The 20,119-nt window shown below is 40.4% G+C and overlaps 1 protein-coding gene across 1 annotated transcript; it reads right to left on the bottom strand.

The window, feature by feature from the left end:
• Positions 1–5,996: 5,996 nt before the first annotated feature.
• On the bottom strand, positions 5,997–6,317 carry LOC308352406 (small ribosomal subunit protein eS24-like; the record flags this gene model as incomplete). Its single annotated transcript, XM_080818664.1, has 1 exon — positions 5,997–6,317. The coding sequence occupies one exon, from the start codon at positions 6,315–6,317 to the stop codon at positions 5,997–5,999; it is 321 nt and encodes a 106-aa protein (XP_080674790.1).
• Positions 6,318–20,119: the final 13,802 nt, after the last annotated feature.

Below are 20,119 nucleotides of genomic sequence, written 5' to 3'. Positions count from 1 at the left end.
TAGAAGATACTAGAGAACTGCTTTCTGGAGAAATAAAATAACTAAAATCTAACCAATTTGAAATCAAAAAAGCCATTAATGAGATGCAATAAAAAATGGAGGCTCCTATTGCTAGGGTAAATGAGGCAGAGTAGAGAATAAGTGGTATGGAAAAACCAAATGTTGAAGAATAAAGAAGCTGAGAAAAAGAGAGATAAGCAACTACTGAATCACGAGGGGAGAATTCAGGAGATAAGTGATACCATAAGATGAAACGATATTAGAATAATTTAAAAACCTACTATTCTCAGAAAGACAAGAAACTATATTGCATCCATGAGACAAGAACTGGATGCTATGAAAAAGAAGAGTGACAAAATTGGAAAGAGCTCATGGAGAGCATTGGAAAGAGAGGGGCAGAAGGAATATTGCAGCAAATTATAGCAGAGAACTTACCTAATTTAGAGAAGAAAGCAGGCATCAAAATCCAGGATGCACAGAGAGCTCCCCTCAAAATCAATAAAAATAGGTCAACACCCCATCATCTAATAGTAAAACTTATAAGTCCCAGAGACAAAGAGAAAATCCTGAAAGTAGCTCAGTACAAGAGGTCTGTAATCTACAATGGTAGGAATATTAGATTTGTAGCAGACCTAACTACGGAGACCTGCTAGGCCAGAAAAGACTGGCATGATACATTCAGAGCACTAAATGAGAAAAATATGCAGCCAAGAATACTATATCCAGCTAGGCTGTCATTGAAAATAAAAGGAGAAATAAAAGGCTTCCAGGACAAACAAAAACGAAATGAATTTGCAAACACCAAACCAGCCCTACAGGAAATATTGAAAGGAGTCCTCTAAGCAAAGAGAGAGCCTAAAGGTAACATAGACTGCAAAAGAACAGAGACAATATACAGCAACAGTCGCCTTACAGACAATACAATGGCACTAAATTCATATCTTTCAATAGTTACCCTGAACGTAAATGGGGTAAATGTCCCAATAAAAAGACACATATCAGAATGGATTAAAAAAAAAAAAAGACCCATTGATATGTTGTCTACAAGAAACTCATTTTAGAACCAAAGACACCTCCAGATTTAAAGTAAGGGGGCGGAAAACAATTTACCATGCTAATGGACATCAAAAGAAAGCTGGGATGACAATCCTTAAATCAGACAAATTAGATTTTAAGCCAAAGACTATAATAAGAGATGAGGAAGGATGCTATATCATATTTAAAAGGTCTGTCCAACAAGAAGATCTAACAATTTTAAATATCTATGCCCCTAACATGGGAGCAGCCAACCATATAAATCAACTAATAACAAAATCAAAGAAACACATCAACAATAATACAATGATAGTAAGGGACTTTAAGACCCCCCTCATGGAAATGGACAGATCACCTAAGCAAAAGATCAACAAGGAAATAAAGGTTTGTTTGTTTGTTTGTTTTAAAGATTTTTTAATTTATTTCACACATAGAGAGAGATCACAAGTAGGCAGAGAGGCAGGCAGACAGAGGAGGAAGCAGGCTCCCTGCTGAGCAGAGAGCCCGATGCGGGGCTCGAAAGGACCCTGAGATCATGACCTGAGCCAAAGACAGAGGCTTTAACCCACTGAGCCACCCAGGCACCCCGGAAATAAAGGTTTTAAATGACACACTGGACCAGATGGGCATTACAGATATATTCAGAACATTCCATCCCAACACAACAGAATACACATTCCTTAGTTCACATGGAACATTCTCCAGAATAGATCATATCCTGGGTCACAAATCAGGTTTCAGCCAGTACCAAAAGATTGGGATCATTCCCTGCATATTTTCAGACCACAATGCTTTGAAACTAGAACTCAACCACAAGAGGAACTTTAGAAAGAACTCAAATACATGGAGGCTAATGACCATTAAATAATGAATGGGTCAACCAGAAAATTAAAGAATTAAAAAAATTCATGGAAACAAATGAAAATGAAAACACAACTGTTCAAAATCTTTGGGATGCAACAAAGGCGGTCCTGAGAGGAAATACAAGCCTTCCTCAAGAAATAAGAAAGGTCTCAAATACACAACCTAACCCTATACCTAAAGGAGCTGGAGAAAGCACAGCAAATAAAGGTTAACCCCAGTGGGAGAAGAGAAATAATAAAGATCAGAGCAGAAATCAATGAAATAGAAGCCAAAAGAACAGTAGAACAGATAAACAAAACTAGGAACTGGTTCTTTGAAAGAATTAATACGATTGATAAAACCCTGGCCAGACTTACCAAGTAGAAAAGAGAAATGACCCAAATTAATAAAATCAGGAATGAAAGAGGAGAGATCACAAGTAACACCAAAGAAATACAAACAATTATAAGAACATATTATGAGCAACCATATTCCAGCAAATTTGACAATCTGGAATAAATGGATGCATTCCTAGAGACATATACACTACCAAAACTGAACCAGGAAGAAATGGAAAACCTGAACAGACCCACAACCAGTAAGGAGATTGAAGCAGTAATCAAAAATCTCCCCAAAAAACGAGAGTCCTGGACCAGATGTAATCCCAAAGGAATTCTACCGAACATTTAAAGAAGAATTAATACCTATTCTCCTGAAACTTTTCCAAGAAATAGAAATGGAAGGAAAACTTCCAAACTCATTTTATGTGGCCAACATTACCTTGATCCCCAAACCAGACAAAGACCCCATCAAAAAGGAGAATTACAGACCAATATCCCTGATGAACATAGATGCAAAAATCTTCACCAAAATACTAGACAATAGGATTCAACAGTACATTAAAAGGATTATTCACCACGACCAAGTGGGATTTATTCCTGGGCTGAAAGATTAGTTCAACATCTGCAAATCAATGTGATACAATACATTAATAAAAGAAAGAATAAGAACCATATGATACTCTCAATAGACACTGAAAAAGCAATTGAAAAGGTAGAGCATTCTTTTGTGATCAAAACTCTTCACAATGTAGGGATAAGTGTACATCCCTCAGTATCATAAAAGCCATCTGTGAAAAACCCACAGCAAATATCATTCTCAATGGGGAAAAACTGAGAACTTTTCCCCTAAAGTCAGGAACATGGCAGTGCTGTCCACTATCACCGCTGCTATTCAATATAGTACTAGAAGTCTTAGCCTCAGCAAACAGACAACAAAAACAAATACAAGGCATCCGAATCTGCAAAGAAGTCAAACTCTCACTCTCTGCAGATGATATGATACTTTATGTGGAAAACCCAAAGACTCCACTCCAAAACTTCTAGAACTCATACAGGAATTCAGTAAAGCATCAGGATATAAAATCAGTGCATAGAAATCAGTTGCATTTTTTTAAGATTTTATTTATTTATTTGACAGAGATCACAAGTAGGCAGAGAGGCAGACAGAAAGAGAGGAAGAGAAGCAGGCTCCCTGCTGAGCAGAGAGCCTGATGCAGGGCTCAATCCCAGAAGCCCGGGATCTGAAGGCAGAGGAGTAACCCACTGAGCCACCCAGGTGCCCCCAGTTGCATTTCTATATACCAACAACAAGACAGAAGAAAGAAATTAAGAAGTTGATCCCATTTACATTTGCACCAAAACCATAAGTTACCTAGGAATAAATCTAACCAAAGAGGCAAAGTTTCTGTACTCAGAAAACTATAGAGTACTCATAAAAGAAATTGAAGAAGACACAACGAAATGGAAAAATGTTCCATGCTCATGGATTGGAAAAGCAAATATTTTGAAAATGTCTATGCTACCTAAAGCAATCTACACATTTAATGCAATCCCTATCAAAATAACATCAACTTTTTTCAAAGAAATGGAACAAATAATCCTAAAATTTATATGGAACCAGAAAAAAAACCGAATAGCCAGAGGAATGTTGAAAAAGAAAGCCAAAGTTGGTGGCATCACAATTCTAGACTTCAAGCTCTATTAAAGCTGTAATCATTAAGACGGTTTGGTCCTGGCACAAAAACATACACATAGATCAATGGAACAGAATAGAGAATCCAGAAATAGACCCTCAACTCTATGGTCAACTAATTTTTGACAAAGCCGGAAAGAATGTCCAGTGGGAAAAAGACAAATCTCTTCAACAAATGGTGTTGGGAAAATTGGACAGCCACATGCAGAAGAATGAAACTGGACCATTTCCTTACACCACACACAAAAATAGACTCAAAACAGATGAAAGACCTCAATGTGAGGCAGAAATCCATCAAAATTCTTGAGGAGAAACTCAAGCTGCAACCTCTTTTACCTCAGCCGTGGCAACTTCTTCCTAGAAACATCACCAAAGGCAATGGAAGCAAGGGCAAAAATGAACTATTGGGACTTCATCAAGATCAAAAGCTTTTGCACAGCAAAGAATACAGTCAAAAAAAAAAAAAAAAAAACAAAAGACAATCAACAGAATGGGAAAAGATGTTTGCAAATGACATATCAGATAAAGGGCTCGTATCCAAAATCTATAAAGAACTTACCAAACTCAACACCCAAAGAATAAATAATCCAGTCAAGAAGTGGGTAGATGAATAGACATTTCCGCAAAGAAGACATTGAAATGGCCAACAGACACATGAAAAAGTGCTTCACATCACTCGGCATCAGGGAAATACAAATCAAAACCACAGTGAGATACCACTTCACGCCAGTAATAATGGGTAAAATTAACCAGTCAGGAAATGACAAGTGTTGGTGAGGATGTGGAGAAAGGGGAACCCTTTTACACTGCTCATGGGAATGCAAGCTGGTGCAGCCACTCTGGAAAACAGTATGGGGAGTCCTCAAAAAGTTGAGGAATTGCACTACTGGGTATTTACCCTAAAGATACAAACGCAGTGATCCGAAGGGGCACATTCACCCGGATGTTTATAGCAGCAATGTCTACAATAGCCAAACTATGGAAAGAGCCTAGATGTCCATCAACAGATGAATGGATAAATAAGAAGTGGTATATATATACAATAGAATACTATGCAGCCATCAAAAGAAATGACATCTTGCCATTTGCAATGACGTGGATGGAACTAGAGGGTGTAGGCCAAGCAAAATAAGTCAATTAGAGACAGACAATTACCATATTATCTCACTGATATGAAGAATTTGAGAAACAAGACAGAGGATCATAGTGGAAGGGAGGGAAAAATGAAACAAGATGAAACAAGAGAGGAAGACAAACTATAAGAGACTCTTAATCTTAGGAAACAAACTGAGGATTGCTGGAGAGGAGGAAGTGGGAAGGATGGGGTGGCTGGGTGGTGGACATTGGGGAGGGTATATATTATAGTGAGTGCTGTGAACTTTGTAAGACTGATGATTCACAGACCTGTATCCCCGGAACAAATAATACATTATATATTAATAATATTAAAAAAAGGAAAAAAGTACTAAACCAGTAACCAAAAGAAAGCAGGTGTAGTTATATTAATTTCAAATAAAATCAATGCTTATGTAAGATTATTTATTGGAGAATAAAAGAATTGCTTCCTGGTGATAAAAATTTTAAATTACCAAATTTTCTGTCCCCTACTACCTCAAATATAAAAATTTAAATTGTAAAAACATATGAAGAGAAACAGACATATTCACTATCACAGTGGGAAAAACTTGACATGACTCCCCAAATAGTAAAAACACAGAGAATTTGAACAATACAGTTTACAGGCTTGAGGTAAATAAATTAATAGATAAATAGATAGAAACTGGGTACTCAATAATTAAAGTATACATTTTCTGTATACTCTATATACATCAGAGCATTTATTAAAGTATTATATACTAAGCTCTTAAGAAAATGTAAACAGATTTGCTATATCCAGATTATATTTCTTTTTTTTAACATTCTTAGTTTATTAATCCTCTCATGAAAAATCTGCACAATCACCACAGATAGAGCCATGGCAGCATCTTTACTCCTTCTTATCCAATCTCCAGCTCACTTTTTGCCAGCACCAACATTGGCTTTGCAGTCCTCCTGACTTTCTTCATTTTGTTCTTGCATTCTTTTCACTGTTTTCTTGAGGTCTTTTTCTTCTCATACAGACCATGTCTTGCAAGTCTATGTTTGGGTTCATTTTTCTTTGCATAATCCAAGGAATCATAAATCATGCCAAAGCCAGTTGTCTTGTCACCACCAAAATGGGTTCTGAACCCAAATACAAATATGACATCTGTAGTGGTCTTGTACATTTTGGCTAGTTTTTCCTGAATTTCTGTCTTAGGTACTGTTGCCTTTCCAGGATGAAGGACATCAATGACCATTTGTTTGCGCCAATGTAGTCGATTGGTCATGAACTTCCTGGTCTGGATAGTTAATGTGTCGTTCATGATGGCGGCCAAGCTTCAAGCCCCAGATTATGTTTCTTGACAGAAATGCAATTAATTTACAAATTAAAAATAAAAACTAAGAATAAACTATTCATATGGAAAATTTTAAATGTGCCTCCAAATAATGCATATGTAAATGTAGAGATCATATTGTAAAGTACAAACTGAATGATATTTAAAATACACATTTAGAATTTTAAACAATACAAACACTTTAAAACTTGTTGAATAAATCCAAAGCATTTCTTAGAGAAAATTTTTAGCTATAAACGTTTTATTAGAGATAAGGAAGGATAGGGGTGCCTTGCTGGCTCAGTCAGTTAAGTGACTTGCTCTTGATTTTGGCTCAGGTCACAATCTCACAGTCCAGGGGTCAAGACCTGCATGGGCTCCAAGCTCAGCACAGGGTCTGCTTGTCCTTCCCTCTGCTCTTCCTCCTGCTCGCTCACTCTCAAATAAATAAATAAAATCTTTTAAATAAAATAAAAATAAATACATAAATCAAAAGAAAGAACCTTCCAGATAAAGAAATTGCAAAAAGAATCTCAAAATAAACTTCAGGAGAGTAGATGAAAGAGATAATAAATATATCATATATTAAAGATATAAAACAAAAAATATGTTAGAGATGCTACACAAAGCATAAAGCTGGTTGAAAAGAATAATGAGAAAAAGTGCTAATGAGGTTGCTCAGGACAATAAGAAAGGAAGGTATAAATGAACATTAGCAAAGAAAATGCTTTTAAAAATCAGCCTCAAGCCAATATACTTAAATACTTGGCAAGTGGACACATTTTTACAAAATATAACTTACCAAAAATGACTCAAGGAGAAACAGAATGCCAAAATAACCCTATAACATTAGGAAATTGAATCAATATGTTAAAATCTTCCCAGAAAGAAAACATCTGGCCCAGAATATTTCATAGAAAAATTCTACCAAACTTTCAAATGACGAATCCTTCTAATCTCACAAAACTCTCCAGAGTATAAATGGAGGGAGCTACTCTCTCTTTCTATGAACCTAGGATGACTACGGCACAATAACTAGAGAAGAACAGTATGAATGAGAAAACACAGGCCAATCTCAGTCGTAATCATGAGTGTAAAAATCCTTTAAAAATTGATAGTACAAATCTAGCAGAATAAGAAAAAAAAATAACAGAAATAGCATGCAGTGGCTAAAGTGAGTTTACCCTAAAAAGGTAAAAGTGGTTTAAAGCTAGATAACCAATTGATGTCAAGTAGAGAGGACCAGCTCTCCAGACTAAGCTTCTGGCTGAAAAGAATTTAAAATTTAAAAGAGATTTAAAAATCTCTTCTTAAAAAACACTAAGCACCCCTGCAAAAACAAAACTAAACTAAACAACAACAACAACAAAACCACTATGCCCCTGAAATTGTGTAGAGAATTATTAAACAAACATCTAAGAAAAGGGGATGGTAGAAAGATATCCAGAAAGATTTCAGGTGTTATAAATACCATATACAAAAGAGACACAGTGAGTCAATGGAGAAATGATGAATTATTCAGTTAATGGTGTTCTAACAATGGATTAACCTTACAGAAAAAATAAATAAGATCTCATACCTTTCCACCAAACTGAAAAATTATTTCCAGGTGACTTAAAGACTTAAAAAGCAAAACTTTATAACTTTAGATAGGAATGTGAATATCTTTATTACTTCAAGGTAAGAAAAATTCAGGGGTGCCTGGGTGGCTCAGTGGGTTAAGCCTCTGCCTTTGGCCCAGGTCATGATCTCAGTGTCCTTGGATCTAGTCCCACATCACGCTCTCTGCTCAGCCTGCTTCCCCCTCCCTCTCTGCCTGCCTCTCTGTCTCCTTATGATCTCTCTCTCTCTGTCAAATAAATAAATAAAATCTTTAAAAAAAGAAAAGAAAAATTCAGTTAACAAAATACAAAAAGCAAAAGTCATAAAAGAAAATCAGTTCTACTAACTATATTACAAACATCTGTTTTGAAAGAACATTATCAGTAAATGAAAAGCCAGGTCACAAATTGGGCAAAGATACTTTCAATGCATAAAACCAAAAAAGGATTATTATCTAACATGGAAGAAGTTATATAAGTCAGTAAGAGATAAAGAGCTTAATTTTTTTAAGTGATCAAAAAATATAAAGAGGTATTCCAGAGAAAAAGAAACATGGAAACAAATTAACAAATGATGCAATGCTCATCCTCATTAGTAATGAGCCAAAGGCAAAATAAAATCTTGAGACACAATTTTGCCCAAAAGACTAGCAAAAATGTTTTAAATTGGAATACATTTTATATTGGTGAACATGTACAACAATGAGAATTCATAGTCTTTTGAATAGTGTAAATTGGTGACCATATTGGAAGATAATTAGACATTTTCTCATATACGCTTGAAGAGTATACAAAGTATGACTCAGTCATCCTACTCGTACTTCTATGTACCAGACAAACTCTTGCAGACAGGTCCAATAGGACATGTTTACAAATGTGCCCAGCATGATATCTGTTAAAATAAAAATGGGAAACAACCCAAAGAAGAGCCATAAGAAGAGCCCTACCGTGGAACACTGGACATGTCAGTAAGACAACTACACACATACACATGGATGAATCTAGAAAACGAAAAGCTGAGATACCGAAAACAACTGCCGAAGAAGACATGTATTATTACTCCATTTTCAAAAAAGTTAAAACTATACAAAGTATAATGATATCCTTGTTTGGGAAAGCATCTTTTATGAGGCACAACCATGGTGGGCAATAGCGGTTGGAAACTGTGGGCTTCCTGAGAGTGGATGGTCAGTAAGCAGCCATGGGAACAGAGAGAATTTGGCACAATTGGTGATGCTCTGTTCCTTAAGCTTGGTTGTTTCATTAATTAAATTGTTTAAAAAATAAATAAAAGCCTCATTACAATTGGGGAAAAAAATCAAACTCTTTACCCTCATCTGCAGAGATTTATTTATCTTGGCCCCTTTCTACTTCTACAGTTTCATTTACTGCCACTTTAACATTTATTTATCATTTTCTAAACACACTGGCCTTCTTTGAGTTCCTCAAATGCTCCAAATATTTCCCCACTTCCGTGCTTCATCTGCCGTCCCTCTGCCTGGAAACCTTAGTGATGAGGATTGAGGATAACGTGTCCCTGGGAAGTAACACAAGCCCCTTCAAACAAAGTCTAGTGCAGGTAGTGAAGACACTGTCCCTCAGTGTTTACCATTATGTTCCACCCAGTTTAACGAGTTTGAGAGCCATAAGAAGTCATGGGCACTTGGACAAGTGCAAAAGGAGATTCCTGGGAGAGTGAAAGTAGCAGGCGTTAATGTAGAAAAGCAAATCTGGATAGGTAGAGTCCAGCATTTTGTCCCTTTGACTATTTGTTTCCAGCTTAGCTGCAAAGCTCAGAGAGCAGGTTGTGCTCCAAAGTCTCATGGATTGTCAACGTATTGTGGTCTATGCCGCACAAAAGCCTTGGTCGTGGCTGGGCCAGGATCTTCCTGGAGAGGCACTGCAGTAATTAGGGTGTAGAAGTTAAAACTTACCACAAACTTAAAAGTGAAGTTAGATATTAAAAATTAAAATTATTAAATTAAAAATTAAAACATTTTGGGGGTGCCTTGATGGCCCAGTTGGCTAAGCATCTGACTCTTGGTCTCGGCTCAGGTCAAGATCTCAGGGTGGTGAGATCTGAGCCCCGCATTGGTCTCTGTGTTCAGCAGGGAGTCTGGTTGAAATTCTCCCTCTCTTCTTTTGTCCCTCCTGCTTGTGCTCTCTTTCTCTCTCTCTCAAATAAATAATAAAATAAATCTTTTAAAAAATTTAGATATTTTGAGTAGTCTTACCTCTAGGTAGTATAACTATGTGGCCAGGTACTGATCTATCCTAAATGCTTTACGTGTTATTCAATACTCATCACAAGAAAAATTAAGGGAGATTTTTGGCTGCATTTTTTTCATATGACATGGCTTCATCATAGAGAGTAAGTAGCTTTTTTGAAATCAGGATTTCAAATGAAGGATTTGAATATGTGTCTGCCTGATTCCATATCCGATTCTGTGCACCCCACTAAGCTGTTTCCTATCATTTCTCTGGGCCCACATTCTCTTCAGCCATTCCCCCCCCCCAAAAAAGATGATATCGTCTTTCTTCAGATTTTTAGCCTTAACAATGGCACTGGTAATATCGATTCTGTATCCCTTGGCCTTTTTCACGTGGTAGGAAAAATTCCTGAAGACATTCAGCATGTCTTGACCTTACAACTGTGCTTTTAGACTATTGTTCTTCAAAAGAATATGGAGGGTAATGATTTCTTCAGAAGTTGGATTAAAATTTGTACCAACATCTTAGTGACTTCTCTTCAATTTATAAGGTCCCATTCTTGATGCTGACAACACAGCGAGAAGGTTGGCTGCCCCATGCACAGGATGCTGGAGCTCTCTGGGGAATGATCAGTGGAAGATGCTGAGGAGACGTGTTTTCTATTCCTGCGCTACACACTATCAGACTTAGCAGCTTCAAGCAGACACACATTTATTACTTAACACTATCTGTGGGTCACAGTTCCACACATGGCTTGGCTGTCTCCTGCTTAGGATCTCCCAAGGCTGCAGTCAAGATGTTTCCTGGCTGGAGGCTTTAATGGGGAAGAACCCTCTTTACTTGCTCATGACATTGGCAGAATTCGTTTCTTTGCCGTTGTAAGACGGAGGGCCTCAGCTTCTTGCTGGCTGTTGGTTGGAGATTGTGCTCAGCTCCTAGAGGTTGCCCTCAGACCCCAAAGGCTGAACACAGATTCCTACCACATGGGTTTATCCAACATGGCCACTGACTTCACCAAGGCAGCAATGGAAATCTCTAGATTTTCATTTACCTTTCCTCTTACTCAATACTGCCTTAGCCTAGCTCCAGGTATATGATGTATAGTCCTTGCTCTGAAGGATTTTTGTAGGAGATTGGATGTAGAAATACACACAAATTAAATACCAAGTCAATAATAAAAACGTCCTGGAATAACATAGTGATGATTGCATGACTTCATTAACATGCTAAAACCCACTGAATTGTATAATTCAAGGGATGAATTTTATGTTATATGATTTATATTCAACAAAAATAAAATACACAAACTATCCATTAAGCGAACATGCAAAGTCAAAACAATTCAGGTGTGCAAGGATTCAGAAATGTACCTATTCCTAAAAAGCTACTAAAGAATGTACCTTAGGACCATGAAGGATTCAACCACCCAAAACAGGAGAACATTAAATCCCGGAATCCAGGAACCCAACGCAGAAGTCAGGTCCCAGAGCAACAGCTGCACAGGGAAGTCTGCATCAGGAACACAGTTGCAAATGCCACCAAACTTCCCCAAAGGATGGCCCCAGTATACTGGAATCACCCAGCCATCAATTTCTATCAGCAGCACATATGGCATTTCTAATGCCTGGAACTCCCTGACAAAAGTGACACCATTGGGGGTGCCTGGGTGGCTCAGTTGGTTAAGCATCTGCTTTCGGCTTGACTGATGATCCCAGAGTCGTGGGATCAAACCCTATGTTGGGCTCCCTGCTCAGTGAGGAGTCTGCTTCTCATCGCTTGTGCTCGTTCTTGCTCGCTCTTTCTTTAAAAAAAGAAAAAGAAAAAAGTGACACCACTGGAAAGGACTGACATGATTTAGAAAACTTTAGAAAGTTAAGTCGGGAAATAAAGCACAGAAATTTGATCTCCTGCCCATAACCTTGGATCACTTGGGATTCTGGCGAATAGATCCAAAACTTCACTCAGTCATTACATGGTAGTTAGGCAAATAAACTGGTTTTTGTAACTCCCCTTTTTAACTTTGGAAAATGAGGAAATACTGTATTTTTCAAAGAGAAGTTGAGAAAGATGGTCCCTCCGATCTAGAGAAATGGCTGTTTACATGACATGTTTACAGCCATGTCAGCCATGACATAAGTTCCTAAAACAAGGACAAGAGTGAAAGGGTCATATATGAAATGGTTACATAGCTCTTTGGGTTGAAGAAGGAGATGCCCAGTAAGTGGACTTATCACGTATAATAGGAGGATCTAAAAAGATGACTTCGTCACTGACAAATAAACACCAGCATTTTGTGAAGCAAATATTTTCGCAGCACAAAGGCCACCAAAAGTAAATTCAAAACACAGAATCAGTTGTACAACAGTGTGAGGGTGGGAGTACTTCACGCCGCTTCACACCATGCGCTTGAAAATGGATGAGATGCTAACTTTCCTGTTAGTGTATCTTGCTGCAATTAAGATTTTTTCCATAGAGAGAGAGAGAACTGGTTTCACTGATCGACTCTGAAGTAGCAAGAAGTGGGTATGAGACCGCTGTATTTTATTAAAACTCTGTGTTCTTTAGGTTTGTTAATCACGTGCCTTCACAAAGCCAGGGTAGTATTTTTGATATTTTGCATTTTGATAAAAACAAAGCAACTGAGTTTTGTATCAGATAAAATACTTGCAGCTGCAGGTAACAGAATTTCCACCTGAAAGCGATATATAAAAAATAAGCATGGTTTCCCATAAACAGGAGTCTGGGAGCCGAGTGGGTGGAGACTCAGACGGGGTCCCACAGCGCCCTCCCGCACCACTTTCCGGTTTGTCAGCTCCGCTCGCTGAGCCTGCGATCACTTTACAGCCATTAGTTTCAAATTCACTCTTCTTTGCTCTGCTTCGCGATGCTGGGGCTGGGCTCTGTGCTCAGAAGGCACCATGGTAAGCTTTCTCCAAATAGGGTGCTCCAGGGGAGGGGGCGCCCCTTCGCGGTTGCAGCGAGCAATGCCCCGCTGGCTCCTGCGGCACCCGGTGGCTTGTGGTGCACGAGGCATCGTGCGGGGCTCACCCCCACTCCGGAGGGTTCACCCCCACTCCAGAGGGTGCACTCCCAGTGCATCCTGCCCAGGCCCAGCGGGCTTCCCGGTGTCCCTGGGGCCCCAGCTGGCAGATTCCCAGTGAATTTCAGCAACATCCAAGAGGGCTGTTTTCCAGAGAGTTCCGCTGGCACCTCGGCCAGCTTCCTGGCGCCCTGCAGCATTCGCTCCTATACCACGACCCTGCAAACCTGGTGCTTTCCTAGAACGGTTTGCCAGCATGCCGATGGGCAGTTTCCTGCTTGCCAGTGCCGCCCTGGGACACCGCAGTTAACCTCTCCACTGGGTTGGGGACGGGCGGTGCGCACAGCCACACTCTCGGGAGGTATGAATCTCAGTCAGTCTGGGGGCTGTTGGGCTCCCTTTCTGATTTGTTCGTTCCTTAAACACTCTGCCTCTGTTTCAGAAGTACTGGCTGCTCCTCGTATCTTCTCGTCTTGTATTCTTAGAGTTCTCCGTACCCTTTATGGATTAGTTCCCTGTTGACTTAATCATCCTTTCTATTAAACTTTCCTGGTCTAGTAAGTGTCTCCTGCCTGGGCCCTGAATGATGCATCCCGCCTAATGCATGGACGGTGTGTCCCATGACATACAGACAGAATGATGTCTGGAGGGACACGCAGAGGGACTTTTTCAATTGTGAGATGCTCCCAGCAGATTTCCCATGAAGCCTCAGTGAACAGGGTTGAATACCAGTCAGAAGAGAAGAAAGCTAGAAAATCATGCATCTGACCTTAAAGTGATAAGCAAAGAACAGTGTTGCAAGTTTAAAGTTAAACATCAGTCAGGAGATGCAACAAGTTAGAGTATGATTAAGCACGGAGGAGAAATAGAAATGTCTTAGACTTAGAGGCAGGCGGTGGTTAGGAAAGAAGGCAAGACCTGAGCAGAACGTAAAGATAAGTCATGTTTTCCAAGCAGAGAATGAAACGCAGGACGTTTTAGATGGAAATAAGTCAATGAGGGAACAGGGAAAGGGAAGCTCAGGTTTTGTTCCAGGAAAAAACGAAGTAGAAGAATTTTTGAAGGGGAAGTGACCAATGAAATTGACCAGTTCTGTTGTGGCCAAGTCACGGGGGCTAGGAATTCCCGCCTCCCGAACGCTCCTTCCCCTGCATTCCTATCACTCCGTATTCAAACCTGTATACAGAAAGGAACTCAACGTCTGCTTACGTGTTTGTGTGATGACCTCTCTCATATGCGTTCCTTGGAAAGAACAGTTATTTCTTCCTGGATCACAAGTGACATGTCTCCACTGCTCAGACGTCAGAGATCTGCGAAATGCTTATCGGAAATTGGAAATTTTTAAATAGTAAAGCTTTTGGCTATACTTTGTACATGTGTATACAAGTGAAATATTTATTGTATAGTCTAAACTCATTGGAATAAAAAGAACAAACAGGTTTATTTTGTCCATCCACTGCCTTAGACAGCCTGTACCAGCTCTCCCCTGACTTACCAACATCTGGGCAGATGCCACAGTCCCTCGCAAGTATTGAGAATGTTACCAAAAAAAAAAAAAAAAAGGTGTTGGTTTGTTTCACTGAACTGTTCTAGCTGATGGTTTTGTTCAGCGTGGGCCGGCCCACAGCTACGTTGCTCTTGGAAAGTGTGCACGGTTTCTTTAGAAGCCCTCTGCAGACTTTAGCACCTCACAGCTCTCTGATGAGGATGCTGTGCTGGCAGCTCTCCTCTCCTTTCTTCTTGACCACCTCCAGCTCCTGTCCCTAAGAGCACAGCGCACAAAGACTCTTACACCAGGCATGAGACCCGTCAGCGGGCGTGAAGAAGGTGGTCCTTTTCATAGAGGCACCTTTGAGAAGTCTCGAGTCTATATTCTTCTGTGTCTGGACACCTGGAGAAATTCAAGCATCCTTACCATGCTGCTGATCTCTGTCCTCAGCCTTCGTCTACAGGCTGTTCAATCCAGTCTCCTGCCTGCAGGATTCTCTGGAGAGAAGCAAGCATCCCTTCCCACATTCACCAGCACCGCGTGCTCTCAGAGACACACAAAATTATCCCTAGAACACTCCATCCAACTTCCCTCTCGGGGGCTGGCGGCCCTGGAGAAGACCTGGAGATACCACACCAAACATCTCACTGAGGAGGTAAACACCAGCTTTCCCTCCTTTAGGTACTCCCCATTTTCAAACATGGCTATCCTAGAGTCTCTATCAGCTGGCCTGAGAGCGGGAAAATGCCTACAGCTCCCCCACTCAGCCAACAGTACACAGCACTGAGACTTCTAGTATTTGGCCACTACGTCGAACTCCCCTCAAATTTCTTGTCTTCTCTAGTTATAAATATTTGGGGATTGGGACAGGCACTTGGAAGACCAATTTGGCCACCTCTTACTAGTTCTTAGAGGCAATCTAGGCACTTGTAAAAATTTGGGGGTACTTGTCAAACCTTATCCTTGGCTCAGGGCCTTTTGACAGAAGTATTCAATGACAGGAAAAGTCCAATCAATATTTTGTTGTTATGATACATGTAAGTGTCCCTGTGTTTAGAGCACAACTCATTTTGAAAAGGTTGTACACAGCTTCAGAAATGCGTAAAATACAACTTAAAACACAGGTGAGATCCAGAAAAAACCCGTCTGATACTATAAAGATACTAAAGGTATATCTGCGATTTTTTTAAAGATTTTATTTATTTATTAGACAGAGATCACAAGTAGGCAGAGAGGCAGGCAGAGAGAGAAGGAAGCAGGCTCCCCGCTGAGCAGAGAGCCCGATGCGGGGCTCGATCCCAGGACCCTGAGATCATGACCTGAGCCAAAGGCAGAAGCTTTAACCTACTGAGCCACCCAGGTGCCCCTGTGATTTTTGAACAGAAGAGTGACATGATGGAAATAATGTTTTAGAAAGATTAAACTGAGGGGAGAACCTGGGGGGCTCAGTCGGTTAAGCGTCTGCCTTCAGCTCAGGTCGTGATCCCAGGGTCCAGGGATCGAGCCCCACTTTGGGTTCCCTGCTCTGCAGGGAGCCTTCTTCTCCCTCTGTCTGCCATTCCACCTGCTGTGTTCTCTCTCTGTGTCAAATTAATAAGTAAAATCTTCAAAACAATTTTTAAAAAGAAATATTAGCCTGAGGGTGGTGGGAGGGCTGGGCAAGGGTGTGACAAGCCTGGGGACAGGAAGAACAAGTAAAGAGGTCTGTTACAGAAATCTAGTCGTGTAGTGAAAAGGACCTGGCACAGGTGTGCTGCTGGTTGTGGGGGCAGAAGGATGTGGGGGACCAGTGAGAGGACTAAGGAAGTTTGAAACATCTACAGGGGTAGAAGGGCGTTGCTCTCCTACTAAAATCAGGGCACGAAGTGTTCAAAAACAAAGCACATTTGAGGACTACTCCTCTTTTCAATGCAGGCCTTCAAGGCCCGGTCTCTGGGAAAGTCCCTCCAAATGGTTCTCCATGGACCCAACAGAACTGGGCACATAGACTCATTAGATAATAACAGGCCAAGCTGGTGTTTGCTGAGTGCTCTTTAAGATGATAGAGGGAGTAAGCAAATGAATCATTGCTCCCTGAGCTCCCCCCGCCTTACCCAAAGGGCAGTTCTATCCCCATAAACAGCCCTATATTAGATTTTGGGAAACAGCACAGTGATGCCAGCTGCTGGGGTAAACCATCTGTTCAGCTTCTCAGAGAAGAACAAACACCTGGATGCTCCTATCTGGGAAGATGTTCTTTCCCTCTTGAATCCCTAGTCATCCTGGACCCCCTTCAAATGTGGGTTCAGGAGAGTTAAAGGAGAGTCAGTGGAGCAGAAGCACCGGGCTGACATCCTTCTGACGCAAAGCTGGGCTTTGCAACTGTCCTCCATCACATTCTGGAGAGTTCTCTGTGGTTCTCAGCCTGACTGCTTTCAAGCAGTACCAGGCGAGTCCCCTGGAACTTTTCTCAACTATTCTCTACAGCTGTGGAGACAGCTCCTTGGGTGAAATCCAACCTGCTGAATCACTCATTTCCTGTTCTTGATCTCAGAAATTTCTGTTTGATGCTGTTTTCTGAAAAAATAATAATAATAATAATTTTTGGCAAAAAAATATCTTATTGTAATGCAGCTTTATGGGTCCATTTTTGAAGTCTTGCCATTAAAACCATCTTCCTAGGAAAAGTTCTGGGTGCTGAGAAAAAGGCGAGGAGGTTCCTCCCACGACGTGAGGATGTTGGGTGTCATAGGCAAGATTCCCGGTTCTGTTTACACCATAAAGTTGAAGATGTTGCTCAACTGGTCAGCGAAAAGTCAGGAGAAGCTGCCATTTAAGAAAAACATCAGAGGAATTACAGACACAGCCCCAGAATCAGCTGTGTGGGTGTTTCCAAGCCTTCCATCTTGTGAGAGCATCCTCCTCTCCTTTAATAATCGAAATAAAAGTGAGTTTATTCCCCATCCCTCAGTTAGCTGACTCCCTGCATTTCTCAGGAATCTCAGGGACTTTCCATTTCTTACAGTTACTCCATGCACTAATATCTTCCTTCTGTTCAATTATGTTTCACTTAGATTCTCATCTCTCACATCTGCTTCCTGTCTCCACTCTACGTCAAACCAAACGTGGAAAGACGGATACTCTTCCATGATTTTTCTGAGGTATCACTCACATGAGACTGTAGTTTTAATGAAGTTGCCTAAGGAGTCAGAAGTAAGGGGAAATACTCCATAGTCATACAGCAGGTGGCTGGAAAATGCCTAGTCCTGTGTATGAGGAGACCCCTCCCCCGTCCCTGGTGCTCTCCTGGCCATTTCCCCCAGAGGGAACATCTCCCTGGCTGACCCCTGCCTCTGACCTCCCTCCATGCAGCTGGACCCAATCCTTCCCTACTCCCCAATTCATCCGTAAGCCCTCTCATAGCCTCCCTCTTAAGCTGCCATGAAAATTGTGAATTCTTGTTTTATTGGGCAGGCCAATTTAATTTTCTTTGTCTCACTGCTCCTCTAGGCCAAGGCCTGGGGTCTCTTTCCCTGCCCAAACTCAACAACCATCAATCATGCTGCCAGCCAAACTGTTTCCCAACTCCCATCCACTACATTAGTTTTTAAATCATTGAATTAAAAAAAAAATTACATAAATCTTGTAATATATCTCTTCTCATTAGAAATCAGAAACAGAACGTGGATAGCCTCCGTTTCAAATTACCATTCTTAGATTTATTCTAAAAAGTCCATCCACTTAACTTGGGAAAAATAATTTCTATGCTCAACAATGTTTAGACAAATTTTTTTCCAGTTTCCATTGAGGGTAATGACTGGGAAAAAGGAGCCATGGTCTGTGGACATGTATTTGGACAATGGATCCTTCTCAACGAACAAAAGACCGGCACCCAGTGACACCCAGCCCATCTAGCTTCTTTGCACAAGAGAAGAAACCCATGTGTATGAGAGAAAGACACACACAGTGCAATGTAGTGTGTGCCATGTTAAAATATGAGAAACACAAACATTGTAAGAAAAAGAGAGAGCTCTTTTTCCTGTGAAGTTCGCTAATACTTAAAATGTGTATGAAAGAGCCATTGTTTTTTTTTTTTTTAATCTAGGTTTTTACTCATCTGAATGAGTAAATCCAAAACATACTGGTGCCGATCTGTGGCAGAGTGTTAACTGGTTTAAGACAAAACGAGAAAAATAAAGATAGTCTTGTGTTTTCAGATACATCCACGTAAGGTTCCCATCGCCTGTGGTAAAGATTGTTCTGTGGTACGAGACCATCTTTCCACTTTATATCTTCAGTGGTAGAATGTCCTATTTAAAATGAAGCGATGATAATCTGAGATAGTAGTTTTGAGGTGAGGAATTTTTTCAAAATATGTTGTACCAGAGTAAACTATGTCCTCAATTTAGGGGAAAAAACAACAGCAACAACAACAAAAAAAAAACAAAACCTGTTTTTGAGTGTCTGGAAACAAATTCTCTAGGAACATATTTAAGGGATTAAGAAAAGAAACAAAACAAAACAAAAACATAAACTCCGTCCCCTAGAACTTGTTAAAAAAATCACGTAGAGCTTTCCTCAAGTCAGGAAGCAGAAGGGCTGTGCGAAAGGCTGCAGACGGGGCCCATCTGTCTCCCAACATGGAGGGTCTAGAGATTGAACCCCGGGGCCAGCTGAAGACCTGGGGTCAGCCCACTCTGCGGTGTCTTCAGTCTCCACTCCAGATTTCCAAATTTTCCTTGTGGAGCAAGAGAGGAGTCTGAAATTTTAGCTGCGTAGAGAAAAGAAGACGCTGTGGTATGATTAGAAGGCTTTAACTCGTCTTTGGAAAGCGAGCTGTGCTGGGGTAGAATCTGAAGGCGTCACAGCTGGGTCTTTCTCACGGGAGGTCCGAGACTCACACATTCACAGTCCCAACAACCAGCCAGGGTTGTGGGAGGAGACTTCTGATCGGGAATTGCCTCCTCAGACAAATTATTTTTCTAACAAGTTTTCCCTTTCTTGTAATTTATCTGACCCTTCAAGAGACATCAAAAGTTTATTCTACATTAACCTAAAATGCATTCGAAATTCCAAGTTAGGCAAGTACTTTCTAAGATGAATGGAGGTTAAGAGTGGATTTAAGTCTTGAAGAGATCTTGGAAATGCGGTAGCCCAGTGTTCTTTCATGGACGCCAACACTCCGATGAGAAACTACGGCAGTTATGGATTCCACAATAAACCAGGATATCCAGCTCATTGTATGACAACGCTTTGCCTCTAAGGCTCCTTCACTCAAAGCACGCCACTTCCCTTATTTGCCAAGCTTATATTTTTTTCAGGAGATAGACTTAAGAACATAGTTCTTTTATCTTAGCCTCTTCGGCAAGGCATAATGCACAAATGTTCATGTTCTGGAATTTGTTTTTGATTCTACCTATGTACCTAGAAAATGAAAGTAGTAAACCGTAGTCTCCATATCATCTCCTTG

This window comes from Martes martes, assembly GCF_963455335.1.
Source record: "Martes martes genome assembly, chromosome: 11".
Taxonomy (NCBI): Eukaryota; Metazoa; Chordata; class Mammalia; order Carnivora; family Mustelidae; genus Martes; species Martes martes.
This window is presented reverse-complemented; position numbering and strand designations above follow the sequence as displayed.